General features: G+C 38.7%; 1 protein-coding gene across 1 annotated transcript in view; it reads right to left on the reverse strand.

Moving 5' to 3' along the window:
• The window catches only part of DNAH6 (dynein axonemal heavy chain 6), a 291,735-nt gene that overhangs the window by 105,378 nt on the left and 168,798 nt on the right, over positions 1-17,559 (reverse strand). Inside the window, exons 42-47 of the mRNA XM_029232839.1 lie at positions 16,758-16,929; positions 15,853-15,999; positions 15,175-15,248; positions 12,103-12,257; positions 4,635-4,866; positions 581-733 (exon numbers count right to left, since the gene is read on the reverse strand). Coding sequence (XP_029088672.1) covers positions 581-733; positions 4,635-4,866; positions 12,103-12,257; positions 15,175-15,248; positions 15,853-15,999; positions 16,758-16,929 — 933 coding nt within the window. The remainder of the gene's footprint in view (positions 1-580; positions 734-4,634; positions 4,867-12,102; positions 12,258-15,174; positions 15,249-15,852; positions 16,000-16,757; positions 16,930-17,559) is intronic.

Below are 17,559 nucleotides of genomic sequence, written 5' to 3' on the forward strand. Positions count from 1 at the left end.
TAGATAAGGTGCAGAAAGAAGAGAAAGGCCTGGGCTAGACAAATAGCAGCTTACAGAGTGTAGCACGGTGTTGGAGAAATGGATCTGGACAGCAGCTGTGTTGTGTGTGTGTGTGTCTGTGTGTGTGTGTGTGTGTGTGTGTGTGTTAGAGAGAGAGAGAGAGAGAGAGAGAGAGAGAGAGAGAGAGAGAGAGAGATTGAGAGAGAGAGAGAGAATGCATTTCATAATCTTGCTGATAGGAAAGGCAGTCAAAAGTACTGAACTCCTTAAGCAGGGCACTGGGTGTGTGTGAAATAAATTTGTGTTTAAGAAGGATAAGAGAAGCTTTCCAGTTTGGACAGATCTATGATCTCCATGGGGTAGTAGGGTTTCTGTTTTCTGCTTTCCATAACAGTTTCTGGAAATCTGATGAACCAACACTTTAAATGTAGGAAATAAAATACATAGGATTACAAAGGAAACAAATTATATTGAAAAAATTCTATCCATGGACTGCTTAAGGGGATTTGTGGACCACTGGAAAAAGGCTAAGACAACTTTTTGTATTCCAAAACCTTCTTACCATTCTGACATGTCCTACCTCATCTCTATTCCCCTCAGAAATTCCTACTTCTTTCACTCTTGGTCTGGTGGCTGCTAAAACCTGCTCCAGTTCATCCTTTTCAAATAAATTTGGCACTTCACCTGAGTTCAGGATGTTATTTATATCTTCTAGAAACTCTTCTACTACAATCTGTAGAAGAAAGCAGAGTGGTCATTATACCTTATTCAACCATTTTACATTTACTGCCTGTATATTACAAAGCAAATATATGATCTAAAATTCACATTGAGTTAATTTTATCTTTAAGAGATAAAATTACTTGGGGGAGTGGCCAAGATGTTAAAGTAGGATGAGCCTGAGCTTACCTCCTCCCATGGCACACCAAAATTACAACTATTTACAGAGCAACTATCAATGAGAGTGACCTACTTAATGCATAGAAATATAAACAGAGAATTAGGCAAAATGAGGCAACAGAGGAATATATTCCAAATGAAGGAACAAGATAAAACCTCAGAAGAAGAACTAAGCAAAGTGGGGATAACTACCTGATAAAGAGTTCAAGGTAATGACCATAAAGATCCTCATGAACTAGAGAGAAGACTGGATGAACACAGTAAGAAGTCTAACAAAGAGAAGATATAAAGAAGAACCAAACAGAGCTTGTTTTTAAATTTTCTATGAAAATACAAAAGATCCTGAATAGCCAAACTCATCTTGAGAAAGAGGAACAAAGCTGGAGGTATCATGCTCCCTGAGGTCAAACTATACTAGAAAGCTACAGTATTCAAATAGTATGGTATTGGAACAAAAACAGACTCATAGATCAATGCAACAGAATAGAGAGCCCAGAAATAAAACACACACTTCTATGGGTAATTAATCTACACAAAGGAGGTAAGAATATACAATGGGGAAAAGACAGTCTCTTCAATAAATGGTGCTGGGAAAACTAGACAGCCACGTCCATAAAGAATTGGACTACATTCTCATACCGTATACAATATATACTTTCTGTCCATTTCTCTTTCTCTTATTGTGAAATTCCCACAATGTGGATATTGTTTGTTTTGATTGTGTCCCATCAGTCCCATAGGTTTTCTTCACTCTTTTTCTTTCTTTTTCTGCTTCTGACTGGATAATTTAAAATATCCTGTCTTCTAGGTCACTGATTCTTTCTTCCACATGGTTGAATCCTTTTGAATCTGTCTATTGAATTCCTCAGTTCAGTCATTGTATTTTTCAGCTCTAAGATTTCTGTTTGGTTTTTTAAAAAAATTGTTTCTATTTCTCTGCTGAACTTCCCATTTGTTTATGCATTGTTTTCCTAATTTCATTTAGTTGTCCATCTGTGTGTTTTTGTAGTTCACTAAACATTTTTAAGAGGATTAATCTGAATCTTTGTCTGACAATTCACAGATCTTCCCTTCTTTAGGGTCAGTTATTGGGGCTTTATTAGTTTTCTTTGGTGGTATCATGTTTACCTGATTGTTCATGATCCTTGATTCCTTACATTGTCATCTGCACATTTGAGTAAGTGATCTTCTCTTCCAGACTTTACTGGTTCACTTTGGCAGAGATTGTTCTTCACCAGTCAGCTCAGTTTGGGTTTCTGGACATATCAACTGGTAATATCTTTGAGCAGGTAGGACTTGCTATCAATGTCTATTTTAGGGTAGGGATAATGCCTGAGCTCTGAGGTCATGGGTGATGCAACTGGCTGAGAACAATTGGACAGGACTTCTGACTTGGTTTTAAATGAGCAAGGCTATAGGATGAGCTCTGTGATTGCCTGGGTTCTCTTATCAGGTTTCCTAGACTGTTGGGGCTGGGTACTGTACTTAGCGGTAGGTGGGGCTATGAATTAGCTTCCCTGCCCTGGCAGAGTGGGAGAATGGGTTCCAAGCCCAAAAAGGCTTTTTGTGGTCTGGTGGGGTGGGGCGTGGCAGGGAGGTACACTCATCATTGGGCACTGTTATGAATTAGCTCCCTTGCTGAGGTGGAGAAGGAGAGCTGGTTCCAAACATCTTCCTAGGTGTTTCTGGTCAAGCTTTCTGCTCGGAGGGGCTGGGAACTAAGCAGTGGATGGGACTATGAATTAGCTGCCCTGCCTGGGAGGAGCAGGAAACTGGCTTCAAGGCTGGAAAGGCTGTTTGTGGTCTGGACTCAAGCTGATCTGCACCCCAAGTTCCATGGCTGGACAGTGTCACTCCACTGGCTTTGCCCTGTGGGCCATCTACTCTGTCTGCCATACTCTCCTCTTGAGCGTTGCTGGGCTACACAGCTTTCCAGGTGTTCTGGCCAGGCTTTCTGGCTGGGCGGGCCCAGGAGCTACACTCAGCCGTCAGCAGGGTATGACTGGGTGGGTGGGGGGACCGGACCAGGCTCCAGGGCTGGCAAGCCTCTTCATTTGAGGACCTCGAATCAGGCAGACCTGCACCCAGCTGAGTTCCCTGGTCAGACTGGCTCTGCAGATGAGCAAAGCTGCTGGCTTGGACCACTCTTGGGCGCTGTGGGCAAGAACTTGGCTTGTCATGATCTGAGTGCTGGTCGTTACATCCTCACACCTTCTCCGTCACAGTCAGATTCCCAGAGGTCAAGCGCGGCAGATTCCTCCACCATCCCTGTGATGTGAGACTGGAGTGAAACTCCCAAGATGCTACCCAGAACACTGCGGGAACTGGATGTCCACGCTGGGCTCTTTCTTCCCACTGGAGAGACCCCAGGCTCAGAGGAGACCTCTTGATGTGGTGCTGTGCTGGCCTGGGAGGAGGGCAACGTGGTCAGTGTGTCGCTGCTCCTCTTACCCTTCTAACATGGACTTTCTTGGTCTCTGTGGTGCAGGGGTGTGTTGCAGCCTCACCCTCCAGGTTCTAGGATTTTCTCCGTGTCTCGTCCGTGAATAATTGTTAGGTGTTCCTGTGAAGGGGAGCAAAGTCGGGACTGACCTATGTCACCATCTTGGTGATGTCACTTGCTGTCACTTTGTTCTTGCATTATTTTCCTGGTGTCACGAAATTGTTTATGTGTTCTCTTGTAGCTCTCTGAGCATCTTTAGAACAATTATTCTGAATTCTTTGTGGGGCAATTTGTGGATCTCCTTTTCTTGGGGCCGGTTATTGGAGGTTTACTGTGGAGTCACGTTTCCCTGATTCTTCACGATCCCTGTAGACTTACGTAGATGTCTGCCCATTTGAAGAAGCAGTCACCTCTTCCAGACTTTATGGGCTGACTTCGGTAAGGGAGACTTTCAGCAGTGGGTGGGGGCATGCTGGGGCACTAGACACCAGGTCTAGTGGGGCAGGGCACCGAATACGGGGGCATGCGGTGTGGGGAGGTTATGTGACTTCGGCTCAGGCCACAGTGGCCACACACTCAGCTGTGGGTCTTTTCTCATTTGTAAAAAATATTTACATACTCAGATATAAGGTCACTGCTTGTCACAGACGTTAAAAACAATTTTCCCACCTTATTCGTACTTAGTCATTTTATAGTGTTTTCAAAATTAAAATGAATTTTAAAGTATTTATGCATCAGATTTATCACTTTTTTATTCCTTGGCTGATTTCTATAAACGTTTATTTTCCCTAACATTAAAAGTGTAATCACTGTAGACAATCCTCTATTATGGAATAAATTCAGGATCAGTTAAATTTGTTGTAGACATAGATGTAATCTTATTTTAATTTTAAATTTAATTTAACCAAAACATATCCATTATTTTTTCCTTTTCTTGAGTAAAGCATGTTTCCCTAATTGATTTCACTTAGGGAATTACTTTCTTATATTTATTTCTACAGGAATAGTTTATTACCTCTGTTTTCTATGCCCTTTCCCTCCAAGAAAAGTTAAATCCTTTCTCGCCCTCTTAACCTCTGATCACATTTACTTACTTAGAATTTAAAGGGGGAAGCAATAGTTGGTAAAAGAAGTAAAAATGTATCGTAAAAGTCTTTCATAAGGCCCAAGAACTCTGTTATTCGAAGGAATGATTCCCTGAACTACATCCTAAAAACTATTTGAAGCTCACACACGTAATTGTAACACTTGTCCTTTTCCTGTTCTTGCATTTGGCTATTTAGATATGTACCTGGGTGTCCGTGAAGAGGAAAACCATATTCTTGTCTTCTACACCAGCCAGTTTGTACAGCTTCCTCAGGTCTTCATGAAAACAGTCATAATTATACCCCCGGCTCAATTCAATCTGCAAACATTTGTAACCACATATGTGAGCTGCAAGTCTTGTAAGAGACTGCTTTCCTGTGCCTCCCACTCCAACCAGCAGGGCGTTGCCTCTTTCCTGACGAATCATGCGGGCGATCCTGCAGGAGACAAAGCAGACAAAGGTTTATTTCAAGTGTACAGACAAGGCTTCTGCTCAGAGGGCCTGCCCCAGTGTGGAAGGTTGGTGGCCTCTGGAGGGTCATCCCCCAGCCAAAGGCCACAGGGAAGAGCAGGGTATGTCTGAGGTTCATGGTTGGGAGAAAAGCACCACTGGTTTCCTTATATCCATCTCTCCCCCATTTCCTATAGGCTGTTGGCCTTGGTCACGCAAATACAGTAAGGTAAAATCTCTTCTCCCTTCTTCAAAGTGTGTAGGATTTTGTTAGGGAGCCTGGCTGCTCTAGGCCACTACTTATATTAAACATTATATGGGCAAGCAGGTCTCTATTTCTAAGGATGAGCAAGAGAAAAATCGCTGAATGTAGGAGAGGAGACTGCAGCTCAGAAAACATCAACAGGAATAATCTGAAATGGATTTACTATATCAAAAAAATTTTAGAAAATTTCTGATTCATGTTAACAATAAGAATTTATAAAAAATTGCAATCATGATACTAGAGTGAGCACTCAGAAAGGGGAAAAAAATCCAAGTGAGGGAAAAATTGATTGTTGATGGAAAATCTGACTACCAAATTGAAAACCTCAGTGGAAGATGGGCCTCACAAATAGGATACTGTGGAAAATTGAATAGGTGAAGTAGAAGGCAAACACAAGGAATTTAGCCAGACCTCAGAGAAAAAAAGATAATGATATTAAAAATGACAAGAGAGAAAATGGAAGATAAACAGGAGAAACAAATTGAATCCCAGAGGCCACACAATAGGAATTGTAGGAGAAATAAGAGGGGATAGAGCTGAAATAATAGAAGAAACCCCCAGAGCTGAGCCCCTAGATCGGAGGAAGTCACTAAGTGTCAGGAAAGAAAGTCAAAGAAGACAAGCAAAACACTAAATGTTTTCTAGGAGATCTATAAATATAAAATAAACTATGTGTGTGTGTGTGTGTAGGTGAATGTATGCATGCATGCATATGTGAATCAAAGTATGAAAGAGAAATCTATATTTTAGACATAATTGAAAATTTGTGAGCATCTGAAAAATAGATATAATAGATTACTCCCAAAGGGACAAATAATTTTAGGCTGGCCTCAGGCATCTCTTTTACAAGATGACATTCCACAATGGTTAAGAGGGAAAGCTACCAACTTATTTCTCAGAGAGTAAACCACCTGCAAATCCTTCCTAAAAGAGTCCTTGAAGGTATATAGAGAAGTATGAATAAAATTCAGAAACTCAAGAAAAAGGGGGAAGGGATGTCAGTATAAAAGTGAGCAGTTTGTATGAGAGTCAAGTTCATATACTGTTGTTAAGATAAAAAGGTAACGGTAGGGCTTCCCTGGTGGTGCCGTGGTTAAGAATCTGCCTGCCAATGCAGGGGACACGGGTTTGAGACCTGGTCTGGGAAGATCCCACATGCTGCAGAGCAATGAAGACTGTGCACCACAGCTACTGACCCTGCACTCTGGAGCCCGCGAGCCACAACTACTGAGCCCGTGTGCCACAACTACTGAAGCCCGCGTGCCTGGAGCCCGTGCTCGGCAGTGGGAGAGGCCACCGCAGTGAGAAGCCTGCGCACCGCAACAGAGTGGCTCCACTCACCACAACTAGAGAAAGCCCGCCTGAAGCAACGAAGACCCAATGCAGCCAAAAATAAATACATTTATATATAAAAAAAGGTAATGGTAATGTCAATAAACTCACCTTAAAAAGAAGATGCAAATGTAAAAAATTTCTTTTTAAAAAATTATCACCTAAAATCTCAGATTGGGTCATCAGAAACTAAGAAGTCATGGGAGAAATGTAAAAGCAGGTTTAATTTCTCTCTCTCAATCTCTCTCTCTTTTTTTTTTAATAGGAAGGTATCTGTCATCTACTCTATTTTTAATTCATGATGCTGATAATTGGAAAAAACAAAGTTCAAATATTTGAGAAGGATAATGGTTTTATTACTTTTTTAATTAAGAAAGAAAAACATGATCATTGTAACTGATGGGAAAAAAACATTGCTAACACTTTACCACTTGTAAACTCCATCACGGGGGCCTGGATGCTGTCCTGCTCTCTATGGGAGCAGTGTGTAGCACATAGTAGGTGCTTCATAAATAAATTTATGCCTGTTGACTTGTATGTGTGTGTTTACAAAAATGGAATTAATCTCGACACCACATTTTGCTTTGTGACTGTTTTGCTAAATAATGCTTTATGGACATTCTCATGCTAATGAATACAGCAATAGATATAATTTATTTAATCGGTTCCCTACTGATGGATATTTAGTTCTTTTCATGGTTTTGTTATCATATTGACAATGTTAAAAAACAAACCTTAACGCTAGCTGCAAATAGAATCCTTTCAGATCATGAGAGAGAGAGAGAAAATCCATGAAACAAAAAAGAGGTTGCATTAAAATAAGTTAGAAAATAAGTTAGGATGGCATAAATGTGGTTGTTAAAGCCATGCTTTAAAATAATATTTAATTATATAGGCTTGTGGAGGCAGATGAAATGCGTTAAAGGCATAATGTTTAACACTATGTGCCATAATCGAATTTTGTAAAAAATTATATATGCTTATAAATATATTTGAAAGCACCATACAATTTTAAGTGACTGTCTCTAGGTGAGGAGGTGGAATTACGAACAATGTTTTTGTAAATTTTCCGCAATAAGTGTATTTAGTATATAATCAGAAAAATAATCACTATTTTTTTTTTAAAGAAAACAAAGTAGGTCTATTTCTTCCTTGTAGGAAATATAAAGATGTCTTCCTTATGTGGTAGTTCTGTCATTAAAAAGATCTTGGTAATAGGCATTTTTCTAAGTAAAATTACATTTATGAAAAAAGGAAATAAACATGTGATTTCTCATTCTAACTACCTCTGAAATTCAGTACACTATCACCAAATCACCTATATTGAAGTAATCAACTTCTAAAGACCTTAAAAACTGTGAATTAGACAACAGTGGTTAAATAGTCCTTATGTGCCATCAGCTTTGGTGGCAGGGCCTAGGAGCTGCGTAGCGTGAGCTTAGAACGGGGAGCCTACAAGGACTGATTTGAAAATGCTCCTCTGGGACAAAGCACAGACTCCTAGGTCATTATTCAGTATCTTCTGAAATAGTATCAAACTTTCAGATTGGTCTTCTACAGCTTCACACTCTCTCTTGCCCTTACGGTGAGTGTGCTGTGTCACTGCCCAGAAAGCCTTGATAACACTGCTTTGTCTAGAACAGGAGTGAGCAAAAGATGGCCTATGGGCCAAAACTTAACCCAAAGATTGGTTTTTCAAAAAAATTAAAAAAATTTTTTTATGGCCTATGAGCTAAGAGTGGTGTTTAGATTTTTAAATGGTTGACAAAAAATCAAAAGTAATATTTTATGATATGTGACATTATCACATGACGTTCCAACATGAGTGTCCATAAATGAAGCTTTATTTGAGCACAGCTGTGCTCATTTATTCACTGAGTGGCGGTGGTTGCTTTTGTGTTACAATGGCAGAGTTGAGTACTTGTGACAGGGTCTGTGGCAGAGCCTAAAATATTTACCATCTGGCCCTTTACGAAAGAAGGTTGTAGCTCCTTTCCCTAGGACCTGCCAACTAAAAACTCGCTTGCCACCTGGTTCTACAAGAATGAAGTCACTAACCACTGCAGTCTCTGACCTTCAACACACCCTGAAAGGAGGTCAGGGTGGAGATCAGGAATGAGGAACTCTGTGCTCTGGGAAAAACTGGCAGAACAGATCTTCAGATATCTATTTTCAGGAGATTTTATGAGCTCAATTTCTTGCATCTTCTCATATCTAGAAAAGCACTAAAATCGTTAATGGAGACATCTGTTCCTTGTGACTAGCAGCAACCTTCTGCCAAAATGTGTGCTTGATTGCACGTACCCCCTTCACCAAAATCACCTCCCCCCTACCTCTCTGGAGCAGTTCCTCATGGCTATCTGAGAGGCTGTTTTCTGGGCTATAGTCCTCATTTTCCCCCAAATAAAACTTAACTCATAACCCTTACATTGGGCATTTTTTTCTTTTTTTTCATTTGACAGATCCTTTGCTGACTCCTCCCCTAAAACAACTAAGACCCACAGGTACTATTGCCACTGCTATATCTCTATCACAATGCACATCTAACAGACGACACTTCAGATCATTTGCTTATACCTCCTCAGCTACCTCTGAGAGTATAAAATTGAGGGCTGAATGGATATGTAATAATGTTTTGTTATTTCTTCCCATAATGCACAAGGGCTCTATAGTGGATGAAAATATTGAATATCATAAATATCTTGCACTTTATATGTTACTCTTCCCTTGTTTCATTTACATTATAGTAATTTGTTTTTTCCATCTGAGATTATTTGAAACAAATGACTTGTCCTTTCTGCTTCCCACTGTTATTTTTTCTGTCAACTTACATATCAATGGATAAAAAACTCCCTCCATTGAGAATCCTCCAAAGTTACATTTTCTCTGCTGTAGTAGGCAAGAGATGGCTCTCCTAATTAGTAACTTTATTTTAACAGAGAGATCCATTTGACCATCCTTGCAGTATGGTGACAACTTTGCGGGCATGTAATAGGTAAACAGCTTGGTGCAAACTGCTCTTCAAAAGCACAGGCTCTGAAGTAAATTTTAATTTTTTCTGAGTTGGGAAGGCTTTTATTCAGTTATCCTATGCAACAAAACAAGAACCTAGAATATTAACAAATGGAAATGTAGCATCAGCTATATTGCTGAATATTTAGTGACTTTCCCAAAACTCTTGTTCATAATGGAAGTCCTTTCCAATTGGTAATCAGCAGTAGGTGTTTGAGAGCTCTTACTTACGACAAGTAGAAATTCCTCTCTAGAAAAAAAGAGAACACGTCTACATAGTTATTTACATGGCGGTTCTCTTTGCAGGAAAACTAAATCTCCCCCATTTTACAAATGGTTTTTAATTTCCTTCTGTAATATTTTAAGCAAACCTTGAGTAGCCTGGTGATTCCCTTTCACGAAAGTAAGAGAGATTATAAATATAATTAAGTTGACTTTGCCTATCATCTGGTCTATTCTTCAGGAAGTTTCTCAGACCAGAGTTCTGCCATTCTTTTCTTTTCTTTTTTCTTTCAGGCTTAGGGCTTGCTTGAGCTATGGGAATAAAAGTTGTTAGGAGTTAGTGCGTGGGTATATTGGCAGGGGAACAGATGGGAAGCAAGTGGTATCCTGACAACCCAATGACAAACTATTTTGTGTTACAACACTTGAGCTGTGATGAACATAAATCCTTGAATTAGAGTTAATTAAATAGCAGAAGTATAGGAAGGGCAAAAGACTTGGTTTGCTTATGGTTATGGAAAAAAAATCCTGGAGACCTGTCAGTCTTAACAAGGTCCAACACTAAAATATAGTTGACAAGAGAAACAAACAAAGCAATTAAAATCTTGCCATGGTAGTAGACCATGGGAAATCCTGTCCTCACACACATTTTGCACTGCTTATTCCACAGAATACTATATCAAATCTGGGTATCACATTTTAAGTGAAACATCAAAAAGTTATAAAGGGCTCAGTATGTTGAAAACTGGAAATAACTGCTAATAGGCAAGAGTGAAACATCTGGGATAATTATGCCTGGAGAAGGTAAAGCTAAGAAGAACTTGGTCATGATTTTCAAATATTTGGAGGGCTGTTAGGAAAAAGAGTGGATCCATTTTTGGTGGAGGCATCTACAGTGAAGTTAGAATCAAAGCATTGGGTATGATCCCCAGCCTGCCACTCACCAGCTAAAGGGCTTCAGACAATTCACTTAATCTCTCTGTGGCACACGGTATTGTCCAAAAACGCCTGCAATAATGTTTCTGGTCCTACTTGCTCTTTGACCCCGTGAAGTGATAGAGTCTCTGATCCTGTCTTGTGAACCTGGGTAGCCCTGTATGGTGCTTCTACTGACAGAGTATGGTAGAAGTGATGCTGAGTGACTTCCAAGGCTATGTTGTGAAAGGCCATTTGCCTTCTGCCTGGCTCTCTCTTGGGGCACGAGCCTTTGGAGCCCTGAATCACTGTGTAAGAAGCCCCTGCACTCTGATGCTGCCTTGCTGGAGAGACAGTGGAGTCCACAGGGAGGCAGAGATGGGCCAGGTGTTCTAGGTGCTGTCTGACTGCAACTGCATGAGAGACCCCAGGAGAGAATGGCTGGGAGCCATGAGAAATAATGAAAAAATAAAGCTACTAAGTATTACAGTGGATTATTATGTAGCAACAGACCACTGGAACATTCTCTGAGCCTTATATTTAGAAAGATCATGATATTGAGCCATACAGAGGTGTTATCAGAGTTAAATGAGATACTCCATATCATGGTTTATATTCACACTCAGTGCCATTATTATTATTATTACCACTCCAAAGGATGGAATGAATATCAGAAGTCACAGGGAGTAGATTTTGACTTACTCTTGAAGGGTCATTTCAACACTTAAAAAATGTTTTTATTGAAGTATAGTTGATTTACAATGCTGTGCTAATTGCTTCTGTACAGTAAAGTGACTCAGTTATACATACATACATACATACATACATACATATATATATATATTCTTTTCCATTATGGTTTGTCACAGGATATTGAATATAGCTCCCTGTGCTATACAGTAGTACCTTATCATTTCAACACTTTTAACACATATTTACAATTTAAGAATTGTTCAACAGGACATGAGCCACTTTAAAATGTTGTGATGCCCCAAGGACTACAGATATTCAGGCTGGATACCTAGGTGTCGGGGATGACCCTTAAAGGATACTTGCAGTGGGTATGAGTCAGACTCAAAAGCAGTTAGAATGTATGGTCCTCGCATTCAACTTGTTTTGCTATAAACAAAGCAAAACCCCCTATTTCTTTAGTCATGCATGTTAATCAGCCTGGTTGTACTGTACATATCTGTAAACAACTTTAGATCTTTTTTTTGGAATGAGATAGGACATTTTAAAAAACCAAAACAATCTATTAGTATTTAGCAAAGATAATGACCTCTGAGATTCCATAAAATGTTCATGTCATATATATTTTAAATATATCAAAAATACCTTTTAAGTTACAGCAAGATTTGCTAATAGACCTTTGTCCATCTAGCAATCTATTTAAAGAGTGTTTTACAACTTAATCCTTACCTTTTAATATAAATGAAATTAGATCAATGCATTATTAGGCATGTTATGGCACTATACCTTGAAACATGCTCTATAGCATCCTGGAAGAACACCAGCTTTACTTCTTTGGGATTTATAAGGTTATAATCATCAAGATAGTCCTGTAGAACATTTGCGATTTTCTCCATATCAGGCATGTCATCATAAATCCGGTCAGTCTTATCTGCTCCAAACTAGATGATTTATTGGAGAAGAACCAAGTTGGATCAATTCTGATATATAAATGTATATAATATACATAACCTTAGGAGGGAACATTATTTTATCTATATTTTTATTTAATCATTTGCTTATATATGCTAGCAGGGCTTTAAAACCAAGGAAATCCATTTAAAGAAATTCAGACGTTCATGGCTAACTGAAAAATTCATTTAATTCAACCTCTTCACGTGGTACATTGGAATTTCAATGATCTTCGCAATAAAACTCACAAGGAAGCTCAGAAATGATTTGAAATTTTTTCTCACTTTAACTTACTCTGGTTTCATACTTTTGCTCTTAAGCTGTTGACATCAGAAAAGCAAAATTGTTGAAAATTATGTATGGCAGATTGTGTTATAAAAAGTCATGCCAGAACTATACATAGTTTTTACACAGCAGTCATTTAATTAAATAAATCATTGAGCATGATATTTGGTGTAAACTATAGGCAACTGAGTGTCCATTTGGACCTACTGATAACTTCTTGTCTTTGTCGTAGCAACTGCCCTAGGGACATTTTCTTTTGGAACCATTGACTAAAATACATATAGGCAATGGAAGAAGAGTCCAACTACTCTTTTTGCTTTGCTTCATTTCCCCATTTGATAATAATATCATTAGAAACACACAGGAAATATAATCACCACCTGAAAATAAAGTTCAGATTTTGATTTTAAGAATACATTTAAATAGACATATTTCGCAGCAAGATCTTTTTTTGACCCACCTCTTAGAATATTGAAATAAAAACAGAAATAAATAAATGGGACCTAATTAGACTTAAAAGGTTTTGCACAGCAAGGGAAACCATAAACAAGACCAAAAGACAACCCTCAGAATGGGAGAAAATATTTGCAAACAAAGCAACTGACAAAGGATTAACCTCCCAAATATACAAGCAGCTCATGCAGCTCAATAACAAAAAAACAAACAACCCAATCCAAAAATGGGCAGAAGACCTAAATAGATATCTTTCTGAAGAAGACATACAGATGGCCAAGAGGCACATGAAAAGCTGCTCAACCTCACTAATTATTAGAGAAATGCAAATCAAAACTACAATGAGGTATCACCTCACACCGGTCAGAATGGCTATCATCAGAAAATCTACAAACAATAAATGCCGGAGAGGGTGTGGAGAAAAGGGAACCCTCTTGCTCTGTTGGTGGGAATGTAAATTGATACAGCCACTATGGAGAACAGTAAGGAGGTTCCTTAAAAAACTAAAAATAGAACTACCATATGACCCAGGAATCCCACTACTGGGCATATACCCTGAGAAAAACATAATTCAAAAAGAGTCGTGTACCACAATTTTCATTGCAGCACTATTTACAATAGCCAGGACACGGAAGCAACCTAGATGTCCATCTACAGATGAATGGATAAAAAAGATGTGGTACATATATGCAATAGAGTATTACTCAGCTATTAAAAGGAACAAAATCGGGTCATTTGTAGAGATGTGGATGGACCTAGAGACTGTCATACAGAGTGAAGTAAGTCAGAAAGAAAAACAAATATCATATATTAATGCATATATGTGGGATCTAGAAAAATGGTATAGAAGATCTTATTTGCAAAGCAGAAATAGAGACATAGACATAGAGAACAAATGTATGGATACCAAGGGGGAAAAGGGGGGCAGGTGGGGGGAATTGGGAGATTGGGATTGACACATATACACTATTGATACTATGTATAAAATAGACAACTAATGAGAACATACTGTATAGCACAGGGAACTTTACTTAATGCACTGTGGTGACCTAAATGGGAAGGAAATCCAAAAAAGAGGGGATATATGTATATGTATAGCTGATTCATTTTTCTTTACAGTAAAAACTAACACAACATTGTAAAGCAACTATACTCCAATAAAAATTAATTAAAAAATAGATATATTTCATACAAATAAATTGTTTAGTATTTTTTTTAGTTGTCAGGGGTTATCAGGGTGGTGAGGTATAGCATATGTGTATGATATAAAGATGAGTCCATTCATTTGTTTAAACAGCATTGATTGAGAGCCTGCTGTATACTTAGCTCTGTGCAGGAAACTAGGGATTTAGGGCGAACAAAACAAACAAACATGGCCCTTGCCCTCTCAGGGACAGTAGGAATGTTGTACCCAAACAAGAGTCAACTTGGTAAAACAAGACGGCTATCTGTCAACATAGGTAGGGTGGTTAGACGGAAGTCTTCTAACATAGAATAATGTTACTCATCTAGAATAAGTCTATTCTAGGTAGGTCTAGGGGGTAAAATTAGGGCCTATGTGTAGATGTTATTGGGGGGACAGACTTAAGGAACTTAGTACAAGGAAAATTTCGCTACTAATTAGAGCTACCCTGAAATGAAGAAGGCAGAGCTGCTAACTAATTAGCTTCCCATAACTGGAAACCTCTGAGCAGAGGCTGAAGAACTACACAGGATTCTAGGAAAGGAATTGGAGTCCTGAGTTAAGAGACTAAATATCTTTGCTTCCTTCCAAGTCGAATGCCTGATGGGTTTCGGATTCAAACTATTATTAAAATGAATGTAACTAGATCAGAAGTCAGCAATCTTTTTCTCTCAAGGGACATATAGTAAATATTTTAGGCTTTGCAGGTCGTATAGCCTGTGTTGCTACTACTCCACTCTGCCTAGTCATTAGAAAGCAGTCGTGTACATAGTACACAGTCAAATGGGCCGTGGCTGAGTCCCTATAGAACTTCATTTACAAAAATGGGCGGTGGGTGGATTTGGACTACGGACCATAGCTTGCTGACCCCTGGTCTAGATCTCTAATCTTCACATGTGCAAAGCTCTTATAGAATATGAACTTGAAGTAGAAAATAGTAAATGTTTTTTAGCCTACAAATGTAGTCGTCAATACAACATACTTACCTTAATGAAATCTCCAAATATGATGGGCCTAGTCAAAAAATATTCCAGGCCTATTGCAATTCCAAAATGTTTGTCTATTCAAAAAATAAAATCAATTCTTAGTATAACAATAAGCTTGAATGCAGGATATTAATGATAAGATATACAGAATAATAACCCCTGTTACTTTATTTAGAAGCCTAATTGGTACACATGAAACTGAGGGAAAGCCATGTTAATGCCATACCACTTTAGTCTGGTTGATAATCCCCCAGATTTAAGATTAAGAATATTTACTATTAGTAAACATTTTATTAAATAACAGGTATTGAATACATATTAATAAATAAGAAATACTTTAGAAATATCCTGGTTTCTTATCCAACAAAATGCTATTTTTTTCCTACTTTCCCTCCTCTACTTAAAATTCTATACTGAATTAAGAATATTAACCCTTCCTGAATTTCAATGAAATGATTTTCATAATATTTCATATATTGTTATATATTTGGGTCATATATAAATATATGAAGAAAAAACCTTTTACTCATGAATGATTACAATTCATTTTGCTCATTTTAGAAACCAAATTGTGTCTCCCTGGTAGTCTAATGGCTAAGATTAGAAACCAAATTGTTTTTCTACTAAAAAACAAAAAAACCTAGCTAAATAAAGATTGATAGAAAGATTGATATTTACTGGCCATTTCTGTCAAAATAGCATGGAAATAGTGCTTATCTTCATTATTAATCAAACGGTCATGGAAGACTCTTTGACATTCATGGCAAAAAAGTCTAAATATCTGTATCTCTTCTCTTATTGTTCCTGGATCACATTGAAGGATACCTGTTTTTTAAGAAAAGGAGAAAAGAAGAAAAATTCTACAATTGTGGAATATCTAGTAGTTTAATTAAGGAGGAAAACCTTAAGTCCAACTTTATCCCCACACTACCAGAAATGGATGGTTCCCCAGTGGATATACACATATAATAATGGTGAGCTCATTTTTTGAAAGCAAAACTGGGGACACATTAGCAGTGAAAATGGGGAGGGTAGCAGAAGGGGGATATGGGGCCTAAAGAGAATTATTTTTTAAGTTGTGAGGTATTATAGCAGGGTCTTATGCTGTTACGAATGATCTGATAGTAGAGGAAGCATTGACAATGCAGAAGAGAAGGGGGAATTATAAGAGCAAAATCCTTGAGTCGGCAGGAGGGGATGCGATTCAATACTGGGGTGGGGGGGACTATTGGCACATGTTAGGGGCAGGGACAGCTGAACCACTGCAGTGGGAGGGAAGGCATATGCAGGATGTCTGGGAGATCTGGAAGAGGAGGCCCTTCTGGTTTGATTGCTTCTATTTTTTTTCAGTGAAAAAGAAGACAGGCCACCAGCTGGGAGTGAGAAATGGGAGGGTGGTTTGAGGAAAGCTGTGAAGTAGCCAGTCTGGGGTGGGGGTGGAGGGTGACTTGAACAGGGACATTGTAATGGGATTTCCAGGCAAGTCTCAGACACCCATGTACACACACTTCTACTGAGAGATCTGAGGGTGAATGGAAATGGAAGGAGGGTGCAGGGCAGAGAATGAAGGTTCCATACACTACCTTGCACACATTTGGATAAATCCCTCAAGTTAAAGACATAATGAGACTTGGCTGGTGTAGGCAGAAGATCCACACTCATCCTGTTATAGATCTCAACTGAGGCTTCCACAATTTTGGATGCAGTTTGCTTTACAGCTGGTGGGAAGTCATTTAGGAAGCCACTTAAGATGGCCTAGAATCAGAAACGTAATATGAGAGGGTTAGATTTTTCTTTTAACCAGAATTTATCTTTCATATACTCCAGATCTGATGATACTTTTTCTAATAATAAGTAGAAAACCAAATTACAGTGCAAGGGCATGTGGATGTTAAAACTCTTCTTTTCTAGATGTGGCACATATATACAATGGAATATTACTCAGCCATAAAAAGGAATGAAATTGGTTCATTTGTAGAGATGTGGATGGACCTAGAGAGTGTCATACAGAGTGAAGTAAGTCAGAAAGAGAAAAGCAATTATCATGTAATAACGCATATGTTTGGAATCTAGAAAAATGGTATAGATGATCTTATTTGCAAAGCAGAAAAAGAGACATAGACGTAGAGAACAAATGTATGGATACCAAGGGAGAAAGGGTGGGGGGAGGGAGGAATTGGGAGACTAGGATTGACACATATACATTATTGATACTATGTATGAAATAGACAACTGATGGGAACATAGTGTATAGCACAGGGAACTCTACCTGATGCACTGTGGTAACCTAAATGGGAGGGACGTCCAAAAGGGAGGGATGTATGTATGTATATGGCTGATTCACTTTGTTGTGCAGTGGAGGCTAACACAACATTGTAAAGCAAC

Source organism: Monodon monoceros, unplaced genomic scaffold (genome assembly GCF_005190385.1).
Source record: "Monodon monoceros isolate NGI ecotype Baffin Bay Population unplaced genomic scaffold, NGI_Narwhal_1 Super_Scaffold_19, whole genome shotgun sequence".
Taxonomy (NCBI): domain Eukaryota; kingdom Metazoa; phylum Chordata; class Mammalia; order Artiodactyla; family Monodontidae; genus Monodon; species Monodon monoceros.